This window comes from Pristis pectinata, chromosome 18, assembly GCF_009764475.1.
Source record: "Pristis pectinata isolate sPriPec2 chromosome 18, sPriPec2.1.pri, whole genome shotgun sequence".
NCBI lineage: Eukaryota > Metazoa > Chordata > Chondrichthyes > Rhinopristiformes > Pristidae > Pristis > Pristis pectinata.
In genome coordinates, this window is record NC_067422.1 from 1,306,680 (window position 1) to 1,325,247 (window position 18,568).

Below are 18,568 nucleotides of genomic sequence, written 5' to 3' on the forward strand. Positions count from 1 at the left end.
GGGAGGCTGGTGTCCGTGATGTGCTGGGCTGTGTCCAAACTCTGCAGTTCCTTGCAGTCCTGGGCAGAGCAGATGCTGTACCAAGCTGTGATGCATCCAGATAGGATGCTTTCTATGGAGCATCGGTAAAAGTTGGTGAGTGTCAAAGGGGACAAACTGAATTTCTTTAGCCTCCTGAGGAAGTAGAGGCACTGGTGAGCTTTCTTGGCCGTGGCATCTACCTGAATGGACCAGAACAGGCTGTTGGTGATGTTCACTCCCAGGAACTTGAAGCTCTCAACCCTCTTGACCTCAGTACCATTGATGTAGACAGGTGCATGTGCACCACCCCCTTTTGAAGTCAATGACAAGGAGTCCTGGCTCTACTGGAGGTGGTGGGATTCAGGTGGGAATCACACCCAGACGTGGTGGTTGGAGGTCAATCATCTCAGCCACATGACACTTCTGCAGGAGTTCCTCAGGGCAGTGTCCTGGGCCCAACCACTTCAGCTGCTGCATCAATGACCTTCCTTCAGTCATGAGGTCATAAGCTGGGATGTTCGCTGCTGACTGCACAGTGTTCAGCACCATTTGCGACTCCTCAGATAATGAAGCAGTTTGCAACCAAATGCAGCAAGTCCTCGACAATATCCAGGCTGTCAAGTAACATCCATGTCACACAAGTGGTGGCCAATGACGATATCCAACAAGAGAAAATCCAGCTATCACCCTGACACTCAATGACATCGCCCACTGGCAACATCCTGGGGGTTCCCACTGACCAGACACTGATCTGCAGCAGCCATGTGCACGGTTTGGCTGCAGGAGCAGGTCAAAGGCTGAGTCAGAACGTCCCAAAGCTGGTCAACCACATACCAGGCCAAAGCCAGGCCTTCATTTACTCCTGTGAGCCTTGCCCACATCCCACCACAGCCTCAAGGACGGGGAGCCCTCCTGCTTCCTTTCGGTCAGCTCAGAACCGACAGAACGATTCCCAGGATCACTTGTCCTCCAGCAGCCGGTTGTTAAAGGGCCGGTACATCGACACACCACCACAAAGTGTGGGCAGTGGGATGGGCTCCACCCACATCAGGTGGTGTTCCAAGCACGGCACCAGCCACATGGAGGCCACCAACACACAGGAGACGTACCCCTGCAAAATGTACAGACTGCTGATTCAGGACCCCTGCCCACACCTCCAGGCGAAGGTGCTGGAGTCAGGATGGAGATTTCTCCAGGTGTCCACCGAGTCAAGGGAGCCACCCAGCTCCCTCCACCGATACTTGGCTGCACTGGGGACTGGAGCGCTCCCTCTTCCCGAGGGTACGTTCCTCGGTAAATCCCTCCTGAGGACGGCCGACTCACCGCTATGGATGGAGCGCTTGAAAGAAGCATGCTTGCTTGGCGTGCAGCTTCTTCTGTCTCCTTGTAGACAGGGAGCCGTGGGCGGTCTGAGGTCCGGACCGTGGGGTCAGTCGCCCCAGCACTGGACATGGCCAGTCCTTCAGCATCACCCTCCCACGCCGGGTGCATTTACGGGTGGGGAGGGAGGGACGTGGCGAGGCTCCTCCCACGGGCCGAGTGGGACCAGGGTAATCCCCGACCTCACCCCCCCCCCCCCAACAGGGTGGGGGGCTCACCGGGAATGAAGGGCGGGACATTGGAGAGAATGACCCTTAGTGGGTCCATCGGCGGGAAGGTCCTGCCCACAGTGAGCCCCTACTCAGGGCCACGGCACTTCAGGCACATCCCTGGACACAAGGTAACGGCCTTCCTGCGGGCACTACAGTGTCCGGAGGGCCAGGGACCTCAGCAACTGGCTTTATGCAGCTCTCGGTCGGGTTGGGTGAACAAAGCGCTGAACCCCATTCTTTGCTAATAATGATTTGAAGGATGGGGTTGCAGCTGCCTACCTGTAGGAGGGTCCCACCGCTGGAGAGAGCGGGGTGATCGTCAGCTAAAAACTCATGCCCACCCTGGCAGAAACAATTCTAACGCAGCCATGCCAGAACTAAAGGAAGTGGGTGATGAGTTGGGGTGGGAAAGGGAGGACAGGCTGGGGGCTCTGTTCGTGCTGACCTGCACCAGCTCTTCACCGGGGGGAGGTCTCTTCATGCAGGTGAGCCCCACCTGCCCAGGCCTCACAACATTCCAGGCAACTTTCTTCACCCAGACAGCCCCAGCTGACCTGGGCCGGGCCGCCGGGGTGGGGAGGGAGTTCGGTGTTTTCAATCACTGCCCCACCCCTGCAATCTCCCAGTCTCTGCATCTCCGCCGACAGTGTTCCACCACAAACGCCACCCTTGTCTACAGAAGCATTTCTTCTGGACATGAATAACGTTCTCCCTGTCCACCACAAGTGATTGAAGGACGTGGCAGAGGCTCTCCCACACACCAAGCGGGACAGGGGTAATCCCCGGTTGTTGGAAAACTGCCTCCCCTCCCTCCAACTCCTCTCAGCTCCACACTGAGCTGAACAGCAGCTCGCCTCACTCTGCAGTCAGCTGCACTGAATCAATCACCAGTGCTGACCCTGCCCTGGGAGTGTGTGATGGGACGGTGTGAGGGGAGCTTTGCTCTGTGTCTGACCTTGGGGTGTGCGATGGGGTGGTGTGGAGGGGAGCTTCACTCTGTGTCTCATCCTCTTTCTGAAAATCAAAAATTTTACAGGTGCTGGAAATCTGAGATAAAAACAGAAAATGCTGGAAATATTCAGCAGGTCAGGCAGAATCTGTGGGAAGAGAAACAGAGTTAACATTTCAGATGCAAGAGCCTTTGTCAGATCTGTTTCTGCCCCGGGAGTGTTGATTAGACCTTTGGTCCGTGTGAGGCTCAGAGACCCATGGACTCTGATGCTGGTGCTGGGGTTGGAAACACTGGGGGTCAGTGTGCACCTCCAGCAGCTAACGGAACGTTGGTCTTTACTGGCAGGGACGTGAAGTGTGAGGGTAGGGGAGATCTGATGCCGGTGAATCTGCACCAGGAGCACCGGGACCTCATTGGGACTGCACTGGGACCACACCAGGAGCACCAGGACCGCACCGGGACCACACCAGGAGCACCAGGTCCACACCAGGAGCACTGGGACCTCACTGGGAGCACCGGGACAGTTTGGTCTCCGTGTGTGAGGAACGATGGAGCTGCACTGGGGAGGTACAGAGAAGGTTCACCGGGGGGGGGGGGGCGGTTCCTGGGGTGAAGGGTTGACGTATGAAGAACGATTCAGCAGGTCGGGCCGATACTCAGTGGAGCTCAGAAGGATGAGAGTTGACCTGATTGAGACACGGTTTGAGGGGACGGGGGTGCGGGGGGTGCAGGTGCTGAGAGATGGGGGTTTCTAGAACCAGGGGCAGTTTCAGAATGGGGGTGACCCACTGCAGACAGAGAAGGAGGAATTTACCCTCAGGGTTGGGAACACATTGATCCCACTCGCTGCAAAGGAAGACCCAGAACAAGCTGGAGACACCAGTGACTGCTGGGACTGCCGGAGCCGCTGAGCTCCTCCAGCACGTCGTGTTGATCCAGGAGAAGCTGGCGGGTTTCTCCTGGGCAAGAGGGTGCCCTGGGTCTCTGCGCTGGTCCTGAGTCACCAGTGTGTGCGTCCAAACCCCAGTGGTGACTGCGCCCTGGGTCCCTGTATACTGAGCATCCTCCCAGATGTTGGTGACATATTTGTTCCACCAGGGGCCCGGCCTTCAGGAGAACACGCAGCTCCCAGCAGCGAGAACCAGCCACGCTGCTTGGTGGGAGCTGCCTGCCCAGGACCTGACCATTGCAGAGAATGGGCAAGTGGTCAGGAGGCCGACCTCTGGTGAAGGAGGCTATGGGGAACCAGACATGGGGATGGACCAGACTCTGGAGGTGTGAGACACACCACGGAGACTCACTGCTGAAGCCTCGCACTGTCCCATCTCCTGGCTAGAGAGAGGCAACCTGGGGAGCTCCTCAGACCCAGGCCCCAATAGTCCCCCTCAGGAGCTGGACCCAAGAAAAGGGATGTGGGTCTTTGAGACAACCTCTTCCCCAGGGATCAGTGAGGGCGGAGTCACTGAAACAAAGCAAGGTGCTTGACAAGGGAGCAGAGGGGGACGAATTAAGGGGTCAGGGGAGTGGAGGGATCAGGGGAGTGGAGGGGTCGGGGGAGTGGAGGGGTCAGGGGAGTGGAGGGGTCGGGGGAGTGGAGGGGTCGGGGGAGTGGAGGGGAATGGGTCTTTGACAATGCGGTGAGTTGGTTTCACAACCTCTATCCCCTGGCTGACCTGTCCGACAGCTCAGACCCAGCGTCTCAGCTCAGGGAGATGTGTGCACCAAACCACGGGGCCGCTCTCTAAGCTCTCACACAATCTCTCCATTGTGGCAGTCGCCAATGTGATCAGCAACTTGTCTACAAGTGAGAGTGGATTTATTAACCCGTTCCTCACAGCCCAGCATGACAGAAATATCCACAGACTCCACTTGAGCACCCCAGGGGATGGTCCCCCACACAATGACCCTCACTGGGAGTCAGGTCCCACACACACCGACCCTCTCTGGGGGAGGGTCCCACACACACTGACCCTCACTGGAGGTCGGGCCCCACACACCGACCCTCACCGGGGGACGGGTCCCCCACACACCAACCCTCACTGGGGGATGGTCCCCCACACACCAACCCTCACTGGGGGACGGGTCCCACACACACTGACCCTCACTGGGGGTCGGGTCCCACACACACCGACCCTCACTGGGGACGGTCCCCCACACACTGACCCACAATGGGGACGGTCCCGTACACTGATCCACACAGCGGGATGGTCCCACACACATTGACCCTCACTGGTGAATCTCCTCTGCATTCTCTCCAGTGCTATCACATCCTTCCTATAGTATGGTGACCAGAACCATACACAGTGCTCCAGCTGAGGTCTGACCAACGTTTTATAAAGTTGGAACATAATCTCCCTGCTCTTGTATTCAATGCCCCAGTGAAGGCCAGTGCCCCAAGGCTCAGCACTCCCCCAGACCCTGCCATTCATAGTGTATGTCCGAGCATCATCAGTGCTCTCAAATGTATCACCTCACATTTAACAGTACACTTTGTTATCTCTTCAAAGAGTTCAATCAAATTAGTCAGACAGGACCTGCCACTGACAGAGCTATGTTGGCCATCTCAGACTAGTCCCCACCTTACCAAATGATCATTACTCCTGTTCCTCAGAATCTTTTCCATTAAATCCCAGCTCCTGATGTTGGGCTTACAGTCTGTAATTCCAGGCCTTTCCCTGCTGCCCTTCTTGAAAGGGGGGCCACATTTGCCATCCTCCAGTTATCTGGTACCTCACTTGTGTCCGGTGAGGATTTAAACATCTCAGCCAGAGCCGCAGCAATCTCTTACCTTGCTTCCCACAGCAGCCTGAGATAAATCTCATCCGGTCCTGGGGACTTATCCACCTTTAATCCTGCTAAAGCATCAAGTATCTCCTCTTCATCTATGGACATTTGCACTGGAATTTCACCTACCCCATCACTGATTCCCTCAACTACAACTTCCGTTTCCTTTGTGAATACCAATGAAAAGGACCACCTCTACCTCCTGGCTACACCCAATGTTTGCCCCTGTTGTTCCTTACGGCCCCTACTCTTTCCCTGGTTATTCAGTGTGTGTGGGACCCGTCCCCCAGTGAGGGTCAGTGTATGTGTGTGGGACATCCCCCAGTGAGGGTCAGTGTGTGTGTGTGTGTGTGTGTGTGTGTGTGTGTGGGACCCGTCCCCCGGTGAGGGTCAGTGTGTGTGGGACCGTCAGGGAGTGAGTCTATTCCAGTGGAAGCCGATCCTTTGAATAATTTTACGGCTGAGGCAGCAGCAGTGAGCACAGACGGTGACAGGGCACGGATGCAGGGTGAGGGTCCAGTCAGCTCTGCCCTGCTGATTGAATGCTGGCACCAGATCATGGGCCAAGTGGCCTCCTGCTGCTCCCCATTGGTCAATTTGTCTTGGCCATGACCTGCTGTCCTGGGGGAGGTGGGAGTATGTGACCCTGCATCAGAACCACAGCCAAGGCAGACCCCTGACCCACAGACCTGCCCTACTCCTACTGCTGGGTGACCCCCTGCCCAGTGACCAATCCCTGGGGCTCGGGATTGGGCTGGTGTCAGACCAGGCCACGGATAATCCGCATCAATCCAAGCTGGGACGGTGGTTCCCAGGATGTGTGCTGGGATCGGAGTCTGCGGACAGGATTACTCCTGAGCCGTGGGCCATGAGCAGACTCTCTAATACGATTAGCACAATAATTACTTCATTCCTCGGCACAACTAAGATGAACATGAATCATCTATTGTGGATAAAGATTAGGAAAGTCAGGCCCATTCGGGACCTGACGCAACTGCAGCTCAAATCTTAACCCTTGCACTGACCATGCATCCCCACACTGCCCACTGACTACACACTGCCCACTGTCCACACTGCCCACTGACCACACACTGCCCACTGACCACACTGCCCACTCACCACACTGCCCACTGTCCACACTGCCCACTGTCCACACTGCCCACTGCCCACACACTGCCCACTGTCCACTCTCACTGCCCACTGACCACACACTGCCCACTGTCCCACACACTGCCCACCGTCTGAACTAACTGCCCACTGACCACACTGACCAATGTCCCCACACACTGCCCACTGTCCGCACTCACTGCCCACTGTCCCCACACACTGCCCACTGTCCCCACACAATGCCCACTGTCTGCAATTACTGCCACTGACCACACTGCCCACTGTCCGCACTCACTGTCCACTGACCACAATGCCCACTGTCCCCACACATACCCACTGTCCCACATACTGCCCACTGTCTGCACTCACTGCATACTGACCACACACTGCCCAGTGACCACTCACTGTCCACTGACCACACATTGCCCACTGAATCCACACTGCCCGCAGTCTGTAAATGTCAAGACCTCCAACCCCAACCTCCGACTCTGACCCTCATCTCCCAACCCCAAACTTTAACCTCCAAACTCCCCTGCTGAACTCCCCTTGCCACCCTCCAGTATCCAACCTGCAGCTTGTAACTCGAGCCCATCTCAGCGTGGGATCCAGAGCCACAGATGCTGGGCTCCTGCATCCAGTTTGGGTGGATGAGCAATCTGCCTCCACATCTTGCCTCAGGGGAGCCATTCCTGTTGGGGGAGTGAAACAGAAGTTAATATTGACTGGACCAGTGCATTTAGTGGTGCAGGTACTGACCTCCGGGGTCAGAGACATACAGCTGAGGAACAGGCCCTTCAACCCATCGAGCCCATGCTGACCAGGGTGGGAAGAGAGGATCCAGTTTATGTGGTCCATGTGGGAACCAGTGAGCTGGACAGGACAGCGAAGGCGGGAATCTCGGACCAGTTCCTGAGGCTCAGCGACAAGATCTGAAAGCTGGAAATCAAAAGCACTGCAGATCCAAAATATCTCCAGATTGGAGATTGCTGGTGAAAGGTTAATGTTTGGGGTTGGAAGTTTGGAGGTCAGAAAATCTAAATTAAAAGCAGAAAATGCTGGAACCACTCAGCGGGTCAGGCAGGATCTGTGGAGCGAGGAATCAGAATCAGGTTTATTCTCACTGACATATGTCGTGAAATGTGTTGTCTTGAGGCAGCAGTACACTGCAAGATGTAAAAATTACTATAAGTTACAAAAATAAATAAATGGTGCAAAAGAGGAATAACGAGGTAGAATTCAGATCGTTCAGAAATCTGACGGCGGAGGGGAAGAAGCTGTTCCTGAATCGTTGAGTGTGGGTCTTCAGGCTCCTGTACCTCCTCCCTGATGGTAGTAACGTGAAGAGGGCACGTCCCAGATGGTGAGGAACCTTAGCGATGGATGCCGCCTTCTTGAAGCACCGCCTCTTGAAGATGTCCTTGATGGTGGGGAAGGTTGTGCCCGTGATGGAGCTGGCTGAGTCTACAACCCTCTGCAGCCTCCTTCAATCCTGTGCATTGGAGCCTCCATACCAGGCAGTGGTGCATCCAGTCAGAATGCTCTCCACCGGACATCTGTAGAAATTTACAAGAGTCTTTGGTGAGATACAAAATCTCCTCAAACTCCTAACAAAGTAGAGCTGCTGGCATGCCTTCTTCGTGACTGCATCAATGCGTTGGGCCCAGGAGAGATCCTCTGAGATGTTAATGACCAGGAACTTTAAGCTGCTCACCCTTTCCACCGCAGGCACAGCAGCGTAGCGGTCAGCGTAATGCCATTACAGCGCCAGTGACCTGGGTTTAATTCAGGCCACTGTCTGTAAGGAACTTGTACATCCTCCCCATGACTGTGTGGGTTTCCTCCGGGTGCTCCGGTTTCCTCCCACGTTCCAAAGACGTATGGGTTAGGAGTTCTGGGCATGCTATATTGGTGCTGGAAGTGTGGTGACACTTGCGGGCTGCCCCCAGAAATTCTACGCAAAGATGCATTTCACTGTGTGTTTCCATGTACTGTACATGTGACTAATAAAGAAATCTTATAATAAGGATGGGTGTGTGTTCTCCCGACTTCCCCTTCCTGAAGTCCACAATCAGTTCCTTGGTCTTGCTGACATTAAGTGCGAGGTTGTTGTTGTGACACCACACAACCAGCTGATACGGGAAGGTCGTTCCCCTGATGGGGCTGTCCAGAACTAGGGATCACTGTCGGCCATTCAAGGCTTGAAATTATTCCAAAGTAGAGGAATAATTTCTTCTACCAGCGGGTGGGGAACCTTTGGAATTCTCTGCCCAGGAGGGCTGTGGAGGTTTAGTCTCCGAGTAGATTCAAAGAGTTTGATAGATCTTTGGATCTTCGGGAAATCAGGGTGTGCCTCAGTGCAGGGACGCGTGGCTCAGCAGAGATCTGATTGAATGTTGGCACAAGGTGGGGGGGGGGGGGGGCAGCCTCTGACTCTACTTTGATCTGTCTGCAGATGGCCCCGGACTGTCTGCCAGTGGGTTTGACAGGCAGAAAGGGTGGGGCGGGTCAGTTAACGAGTGAGATCGGGGCAGCGAGGAGCAATGATACTGGCTCAGAAACTCAGGGTGTAGAACCAGTTTAGCAGGAGAGAGGAGACAGTGAGAGTGGGCAGTCACTGGGAATGGTGCAGAGACCCCTGACCGGAGTTGTACTCCAGAACGGAGAACAAATCCACAAGTGATAGGGATCTGTGAAAAAGGAACTGCAATACACATGGGTCATCCCAATGATCACACGGACGGGACGAGGTTTCACGTGTCTTGGGAGAGATCTGGTATTGTGCAATCAGACAGGGTTAATTAATCACTGATCTCATAGCGAAGGATCCCGAGGAAAGAGCGATGGTGGCTTGGTAGAATTTCAGTTTGAGAGTGAGGGAGAGACTCGGTCAGAGGGCCGTGTCCCGAGCCCGACGGTGGGAGAACGGGTGACAGGATGAGACAGGAGATCAACGGAGGCAGAATCTCAGCCATCGAGAAGGAACGGCTTCACAAGAAGCAGGTCCCCTCCGCTGCTGAAGCTGGAAGAATGAGAGATCTTGTTGAAACAAGATCCCGGGGGGTGGTTGCCAGCGTGGATACTAAGTGGATGTTTCCCCAGTGGGGGTATCTAGAACTTGGGTGCTTAATTTTAGAACAGGAGGTTTCCCCTTTCAGCGGAGAAGAATTTTCTCTTCTGAGTGGTGAATCTGTGGTTCTCTCTCCCAGAGTTGAAGTTATTGAGTACATTCAGGTGGAGACTGACAGATATTGACCTACAAGGGAGTCGATCGAGAGCGGCAAAATGGTGTCAAGGCTAAGATTCCTCGTGCCGTGATCCTACAGAAGGACAGAACTGGACGGAAGGGCCGAATAGCCTGTTCCTGTTTGTTATGTCGTGTTCTTCTCTGTGCAATGAGCCAGCGGAGAGAATTCCTGCCCCAGTGTAAGGTTCGGAAGTTCGTGTTAAACCTTGAGGCTGGCAGTGCTCAGTGGGTCAGGTCCTGGGTCTGGCGCTGAAGGACCAGGTGCCGGGCTTTGGAGAGGGTGGAGGGGAGATTTACTGGAACTATCCCTGGGGAGACTGGGGCTGTCTCAGTGGCAGAGGAGGTTGAGGGGAGATAGATTTGAGGGCACTGATACCACTTCCAGTGGCAGGAGGTGATGGGAAGCGGACGGGACGGTACGGGACACAGAACAGCTCCATCGGCCCATGATGTCCGTGCCAAATTAAATTAAATCCCTTCTGCCTGCACATGATCCATTTCCGTCCATTCCCCGCGCATTCATGTGACTGCCCCAAAGCCTCTTAAACGCCACTATTATATCTGTCTCGGCAGTGTGTTCCAGGCACCCACCGCTCTCTGTGTAAAACTCACCCCGCACATCTCCCTTAAACTGTCCCCCCCCACCTTCAATGTCCCCGAGTGTCTGACAGTTCAGCGAGATCTTCAGAGGGGGAACGGGAAATGTACAGCAGGCGGAGCCAAGGCGGAAGGGGGCGAGGGACCAAGAGCCAGTACGGGCTCGATGGGCCCAATGGCCTCCTTTGCAGTGGGATGGTGTGGTGTTCTGCCTGCAGTGCATAACGCGGCTGGAATTGTTGTCAGACAGTGCGCGGTCTAAACCCTGCAGGGCGCCTGGAGTGAGGCCCCACACTGTTGTTTCTGGGCTTAGCGAGCAGAGCGAGGCACGGTTGTGGGAATTCCGCTCCTGGCTGCTCGCAGCCGAGGTCTGGAGCCGGACAAAGGCAGCCTTCAGTGCGGAGTGCGTGCCGGGGCCCCAAGCTCAGCGCTCCTGGGCCGGTTTGTAATTCACTCTGACAGGCCGCTGTGCTGGGAGTTGTTGGGGAGGGATCGGGTTCCAGTCACAGGAAGGCAGTCCCCTCCCGACCAACAAGGTCTAATCAGGGCCAGACCCTCAGACTGCGCCAGGCCCGGTCTCTGGGCAACCGCTCGGTCTGGGAAAGCGCCGGCGCTCGGAGACAGAGGGAGGGATGCGGCGGACAGAGAGGGGGTAATGGGGAGAAAACATGGAGAGAAAGGGCGTGGGAGGTTGTCCGTGGAGCTGCAGACACTGGAGGTGCAGCAAACTGCTGGAGAGACTCGGCGGGTCGAGCAGCATCTGCGAAGGCAGAGGAGTGGCTGTCCTCAGGGGCTCTGCCTCCACAGACGCTGCTCGGCCGCCGAGTCCCTCCAGCGGTCAGTTGAGCGGCTCCGGTAGCGGGCTCCGACCCCGGTGCTCGCTGACCCGGGAACAGTCTGTACCCACACGAGGCGAATGAGCGTGGCCCAGCGGCATGTTCTGTGTCCACCACACCCGTTCTTACCGGAAAACACCGCGGGCATAAACCGGGACTGCGGACCGCAGACTGTCCGGCAAACAGGTTTTGCGCCCTCTCCAGCCAGAGTCCCTGTGATGATGTGGGGCACCTGTCAGCAAGATCCCACACACAGCACAGTGACCACGGCCGGGCAATCTGAGGAGCGCCTCTCGGGAAGGACACGGGGGGGGGGGGGGTCCCCTCTTCAGAGGAATTGTGCGGGGAACATGTGGTCACCCGCATGGTCAATGGTGCGAAGCTAATGGAGGTTCTCCGGGAGCTCGGAATGTCCTCACCCGGGGTCAGCAGGCGGGCGCGGCCGGTCGGGCAGGCGGCGAATGGACGTTGGCTGTTAATGCAAGAGGCACAACGTGTAGGAATCCCCGCCACAGCTGGGCAGGGAGTCTCCGGAGCGCCGGGAACATTTTCAGCCTCCTTACTTAAGGGGGATGTACTTCCATTGAGGCAGTGCAGGGACGGCTGACGGGGCTGACCCTGGGATAAATGGTTGTCCAGTGAGGAAAAGTGGAGCTGCTAGCTGAGGGAATTCCAAGATTCAGGATTCACCCCTTCTTCAGAGTACCCCTCCTAGTTCTCTCCTGACGGGGCAGCCATCTCAGCATCCACCCTGTCAGCCCCTCACAATCCTATCTTTCATTAAAATCACCCCTCATTCATGTCAACTCCCACAGAGCCAACTGCTCAACTTCTCTTCATATGCCAGCCCACAGGCTTGGGAGGTGCTGCAGTGCATTTTGTAGACGGCGTACCCCGCAGTCACTCACCGGGGCTACTCCAACAGCAGCTGCCAACCTGTCACCCGTCCTGGGGTGGTGAGCGGTTCCCATCCACCAGCTGCACTGTCCTGGATGGTGTGGAGGCCAGTGGGGAGTGTTCCAGCACACTCCTGTGCCTTGTAGATGGTGGGAAGGCCTTGGGGTGTCAGGGGGTGAGTCACTGCCAGCCCCTGACCTGGTCTTGTGCCGTGGTATTTATGTAGCTGGTCCAGTTGAGGTTCTGGTCAATGGTGACCCCCAGAATATTGGAAGTGGGGGACAGCCATGGTAATGACACTGGAAGTCAAGGGTAGATGGTTAGACCCCCCTGTGGCATGGCAGTTACTTGCCACTGATCAGCCCGTGTCTGAGCGTTGCTCAGGCACAGCTGCTGCGCTGTGGTGACTGAAACTGGACATTGTACAGCCATCCGCCAAAATCCCCACTTCTGACCTTCCCCTGGAAGGAAGGTCACTGGTGAAGCAGATGGCTGGGCCCAGGACACTGGCCCGAGCAACTCCTGCAGTGATGTCCTGGGACTGGGATGCCTGACTCACAACAGCCACCCCCAAGCTCATCTCTGCCAGCTGTCCCCAACCACTGGACTCTCCCCCTTGATTCCCCATTAACCAGTACCTAGGGCTTCCTGGTGACGGAAAACAGGGGCTAATAGCCAGGACATCGGGAGAAAGGGATGAGGGAATGTGGGAAAATGAATGTCCCGCGCTGGCAGCGGGAAAACCATCCGTTCATCCAGGCGAGAGTGGGGGTGGACTGGGCGATGGGAAGTATCTCCCGGCTGAGTCCGGGGCCCCAGGAGGAAGGAGTTAGTGTGGGGTGAGAGTGTGGCTCCCTCTCCCCCCCCCCCCCCCCCCCACAACAACGTGAGCCCCGGTCGCCGGTCACGGCCCGACCTCCGGCACTGGAGTGTGTCCGGTGCTGGCACAAGCCGGGGCTTCACACACACCTCAGCCCTCGCCCCAGGTCCAAACCTCGTGGCACCAGTTCGTTACTGTCACGATGAGAGGCTCGAGAGAGAGAGAGAGAGAGAGAGTGCCAGACTTAACCCAGACACATCCTCCGGGGCAGCGTATAAATAGAGGGGGACGATATCGGAAATCTCATTCATTCAGTGTTGGCTTTCCCAAAATCACAAGGCGCTGAAAGTCAGTAATCCGGGGCTGCCGCAGCCTTGGAGAGCGGGGAGAGAGCGAGAGCGCGGTACCAGGGAGGGGGAGAGCAGACGGTTGATGACAGATCGGTCGCTCGCCTGCCCAGCAGTCGAAGCCATGCACCGGATCTCCGCGCCCAGCCTCCTGCTCTCGCTGCTCCTGCCACTCTGTGTGGACAACGTGCCGGTGTCTCGGATCAAATACTCCCACGCCGGCATCTGTCCCAACGAGATGAGCCCCAGTCTGTGGGTGGACGCACAGAGCACCTGTTCCCGGGAGTGTGAGGCCGACCAGGTAACCACCGGCCCGGGCTGTGCCCTCGGACCGTGGGGCGGGGGGGGGGGGGGGGGTTCGGGGCCGCGCACCCGGGAGAACTATTTGCTCCCAGGAATATTCCCATCTGCCAGGTTCCAGCTGGAGTCCGACAGCGGGGAATATCTCAAGGTTTGGGAATGTTTCTCTGCTCGCTCCGTCCCGGGACTCTGCACCTCGGCCCCTCGCTTTGGAATTATTTGGGATTTCAGGAGCGAGGAACGTCCTTCGCCGCCGGGCGCCGCTTCTCCGGATCCGGGACGTTATACTGAACCGCTGAGCTTTACCCAGATGTTTGGATCAGTCTTCCCGAGCCGAGCAAAGAACTCCGGCCGAGGACCCTGGAACGGCGGGGCTGTCGCTTCCCCCAGAGGGGACACTCTGGAACGGGGAGGGGGGGGGGAGGGAGGAGGAGCCGGCAACCGGCGGAGACACCGGCCACTCTGTGCCCGCGCCGCTCGGGTTCAGTGCCGGTCCGAGGGTGGAAGTTGGAATCGGGTCGGGAGACACGCGTTGGGCGAGACAAGAGGTTTTATTCCCGACAGGATCAGGTATAAATACCCAGAGATCGGACCCAGCGCCGAGTCTGCATTCCCCTCACTCCGGCCCCGTCTCCAGAAACCTTGCCCCGCCCCAGGACCGCTCCCCGGCGGAGTGCGGGATTTCCCGGGACTCCCGCACGTTAATGTGCGGCACGGATGCGTGTCGGGGAGACCGGAGCCGGGCTCGGGTCAGGGGGCGGCGATAAAGCCGGAGGAACAGAGGCAAAGACATCAGACCCCGGCGGTGAACTTGCGGGAGGGAGCGGGAGCGGAGCCGGCTCGCCGAGGGGTTCCACGGCTGAAGTGCAGAGTAAAGGGGTGGGAGTGGGAGTGGGGTGGGGGTGGGGGTGGGGGTGGGGGAGGACGAAGAGGGGATGGGGCCATTGCTCGGGCGCCGGAGGAATCAGCGAGGCAAGCGTCCGAGGGAGACGGTTAGACAGAGAGCGGAGCGAGCGAGCACAACGATCGGCCTCTAACCCGGGGCTGGGGAGCGGCGAGTTTGTCCACAGTTCCACGGAGACCCCTCCACGGTCGGAGCCCGGGAGCCTGAGGAATCCATGGACTGGTTTTGGGGATACGTGTGCGCGCACATCCAAAACCAGTTATTTTTTCGGGGGGCGGGTCACGGCCGCGTTCCCCCAACCTGCACTCTCTCTGTGTGAGGAAATGTCCCGGGCGGAGATGGGGTCAGGACCGGGGTTGGAGGGAGGGGGCGTGGAGGCTGGAACCGGGGATTCGGGCTCAGGGCAACCGGAGGAACCCCCACCCCGACCCTGCCCCCGGGACATTTAGGGCGAGGGCGGGACCGCCGGCATACGGGATGGGGATGGGGAAACTGAGGTTTCCTCCTAATCATAATCTGCTGGAGTAACCGGGAGGGGGGGGGGGTGGGGGGAGTGAGGGCAGCCGCGGGGGGACACAATGGGAACTTTCCGATGGGATAAAGCGGGCGGGGCCCGGCTGGTTGCACCTGGAATGACCTGTCACAGCCTAGATGGGCTGAACGGTCTCCTCCTGCGCTCTGTGTTTCAGACCCGGGGAATGGAGATGGGGTGTGAGTGACTCCCTCCCCATCGCCGAGGTCGCCCTCACCCGGCTCCGCGACCGATCTCCAGCCCCTCCCACCGTCTACATGGGCCTGTCCCGGGGAGGGACGTTTCCTTTGCTCGGTTACCAGTGGGTCGCCGCGAGGAAAAGTTCAGATCCCGTTTAATCCGAGCCGGAGCTCTCAGTGTAGTGCAGAGGGAGCGCCACGCAGCGGGAGGGAGGGTGTGGGAGAGGGGGGACGGGAGGAAGGGAGTGGGTGTGGCAGAGGGGGAGGGGGTGTGGGACGGTGTGAGGGAGGGAGGAGGGAGGGGATGTGGGACGGTGTGAGGGAGGGAGGGAGGGAGGGGATGTGGGAGGGAGGGAGGGGGGGGGAGGGAGGGGGGGGGGGGGGGGAGGGAGGGTGTGGGAGGGAGGGAGGGAGGGGGGAGGGGGCCGTGCAGAAGGAGCGCCTTTCATTCTCCAGCCGCGAGTGAGGGGTCCCGATGGCGGGGCGGGGGGCGCGCCCCGCCTGACCTGCACGCCCGGTGGGTGGGCGTGTACGCGCGCGCTCGCGGGCGCGCCCCCCGCCGCCGCCCTGCCAACCTGTCGCTCTGTTTGCCGCAGGACTGCGAGACCTTCGAGAAGTGCTGCCCGAACGTGTGCGGCTCCCGGAGCTGCGTGGCCCGCCCGCTACATGGCGCTGAAGGGGCCGGTGGGCGTGCCCCGGGGGGCGAGCTGCGACCGCTTCATGTGCGCCCAGCAGGGCTCCGAGTGCGACATCTGGGACGGGCAGCCGGTGTGCAAGTGCCGGGACCGCTGCGAGAAGGAGCCGCACTTCACCTGCGCCTCGGACGGCCTCACCTACTACAACAAGTGCTACATGGACGCCGAGGCGTGCACCAAGGGCATCACCCTGACCGTGGTCACCTGCACCCACCGCTTCAGCGGCCTGAGCACCAGCGCGCTCCCGCCCGACACCACGCCGCACCCCACCACGGCGGCGGCGCGCTCACCACGGCGCAGGGCGTGCTCGCCCCCGCGCTCCTCTCCACGCCCGTGCCCCAGTCCATCTACGTGGGCGGCACCGCCAGCTTCCTCTGTGACGTCAGCGGGCGGCCGCGGCCCGACATCACGTGGGAGAGGCAGCGGGAGGGCGGGGCCAACGTGGTGCTGCGGCCCAATCACGTCAGCGGGAACATGGTGGTGACCAACATCGGCCAGCTGGTCATCTACAACGCGCAGCTGCAGGACGCGGGCACGTACACGTGCACGGCGCGCAACGCGGGCGGCGCCGTGAGCGCGCACTTCCCCTTCTCCGTCATCAAGCGCGAGGCGCTGGTGCCGGGCGCCGCCAACAGCAGCGGCCCGCCCGCCGCCCGCGACTGCCTGCGGCCGCCCGACCGCCAGCGCTGCGGCCCGCTCCGCCTGCGCTGGTTCTACGACGCCCGCAAGAACAACTGCTTCACCTTCAGCCACGGCGGCTGCGGCGGCGCCAACCACTTCGCCAGCTACGAGGCCTGCATGGGCAGCTGCATGGCCGAGCCGGTGGACATCTGCAGCCTGCCGGCGCTGCAGGGCGGCTGCCGCCTGTGGGAGCCGCGCTGGGCCTACAGCAGCCTGCACCGCCAGTGCCAGTCCTTCATCTACGGCGGCTGCGGCGGCAACGACAACAACTTCGAGAGCCGGGAGACGTGCGAGGAGATCTGCCCGCACCCCCGCAGCCAGCACTGCAAGGCCTGCAAGCCCCGCTTCAAGATCGTCACCAGCTTCTGCCGCAGCGACTACGTGATCGTCGGCCGCATGACCGAGCTGGCGGAGGAGGCCGACTCCGGCCGCGCCCTCTTCACCGTCGACCGGGTGCTGAAGGACGAGAAGATGGGCCTGCAGTTCTTCGGCAGCGAGGTGCTGGAGATCACGCTGCTCAACATGGACTGGAGCTGCCCCTGCCCCAACATGACCACCGAGGACGGGCCGCTCATCGTCATGGGCGACGTGCACAACGGCATGGCCACCCTGCAGCCGCACAGCTTCGTCAGGACGGTCACCGAGAAGCGCATCAAGAAGCTGGCCGAGGTCCAGGAGAAGAAGACGTGCGACCTGCTGAGGGAGCTGACCGGACTTCAGTAGCCCGGCGCCGGCCGGCCGGCGGGCGGGGCGGGGCGGTGGTCAGTTGGCTGGACTGGTCGGCGGGGCGGTGCTGGTCAGTCCCGGCCATTGCGCTCGTTCTGGTCAATGGACCCGTTTTGGTCGATTGACCAGTTCTAGCCGATGGGTAGTGCCGATCACTGCAACAACACTAGTCCATACTGGCGAGTGAGCCAATTCTGCTTAGTGGGTCCGTACTGGTCAATGAGCTGGTTCTGGTAACATTGGCTGGTTCCGGCCAATGGCTCATTTCGGGACAATGCACTGGTTCTGGTCAATGGCCATACTCGATAGTATATCACTGCTCTTAATTGGACTGCTATTGGTTAATTGGCTAGTTCTGGTCACTGGACCGATTGTGGCCACTGAACCAATACTCGTCAATGACCCAGTTGTGATTCACGGACCAGTTGTGGTTCTCGGGATGGTTTCAGTTGTAGCCTGGCTCTGGTTAATGGATCAATTTTGGTCTGTGGGAGCATCTAGATCAATGGATTGACACTGGTCAGTGGGTCAGTTCTGGGTCGATGGACCAGTACTGGTCAATGAGTCTGTTGTCCCGATCATGGCCTGTTTTCTGGTAAATGGCCTGTGGCAATGATTGCTTCTGGTTGTTGGAATGGTTCTAGTCAAGGCCTGGTTCTGGTTAATGGATCAGTTTTGGTCAATGCAAGAGTCCTGGTAAGTGGTCAATCTGCTCATTCTGTTCAATGGTCATGCTGGACAATGGGCCAGTACTGGTTAATGGGCCATTCCTGGTCAACAGGCTACTGTTAGTTAATTGGCTAGTTCTGGTGTTTGGCTACTAATGGTCAATGGACCATTCCTGGGCAATTGCTTTTTACGGTCAATGGGCCATTTCTGATCATTTTCCATACTGGATAATGGGATAATTGGTTAATGAGCTACTGTTGGTTAATTGGCTGGTTCTGGTCAATGGTCACTATTTGTCAATGTGCCAATCCTAATCGGTGGGCTTATTCTGGTCAGTGGGCTGGTTCTGATCAGTTCAATGGTCCCAGCCTTGTTCTGGTTAATGGATTACTTTTCGTCAGAGTGAGAGTGCTGATCAGTGAGCCAGTTGTGGTCAATGGACTGGTTCTGGTTAATGACCATCCAGGACAACAGGCCAGTACTGGTTAATGGGATATTGTTGGCTGTTTGGCTAATCCTGGTCAAAGGACCAAAACTGGTCAATAGGCCAATTGTGGTTAATGGGCTGGTTCTGTTCAATGGGCCAATTCTCGTTACTGGGACAGTTTCTAGTCAATGCCTGGTTCTGATTAATGGACCAGTAATGTGTTAGTGGCTGGTTCTGTTTAAAAGCCAATCCCCGTTA

At 58.2% G+C, this 18,568-nt stretch overlaps 1 protein-coding gene across 1 annotated transcript; it reads left to right on the forward strand.

Moving 5' to 3' along the window:
• The first annotated feature begins 13,050 nt into the window (after positions 1 to 13,050).
• Positions 13,051 to 17,349, forward strand: wfikkn2a (info WAP, follistatin/kazal, immunoglobulin, kunitz and netrin domain containing 2a). Its single transcript, XM_052033115.1, is given in 4 exon segments — positions 13,051 to 13,498; positions 15,709 to 15,768; positions 15,770 to 16,102; positions 16,105 to 17,349. Coding segments are annotated over 4 exon segments (1,716 nt in total). The 5' UTR covers positions 13,051 to 13,282; the 3' UTR covers positions 17,212 to 17,349.
• The last annotated feature ends 1,219 nt before the right edge of the window (positions 17,350 to 18,568 follow it).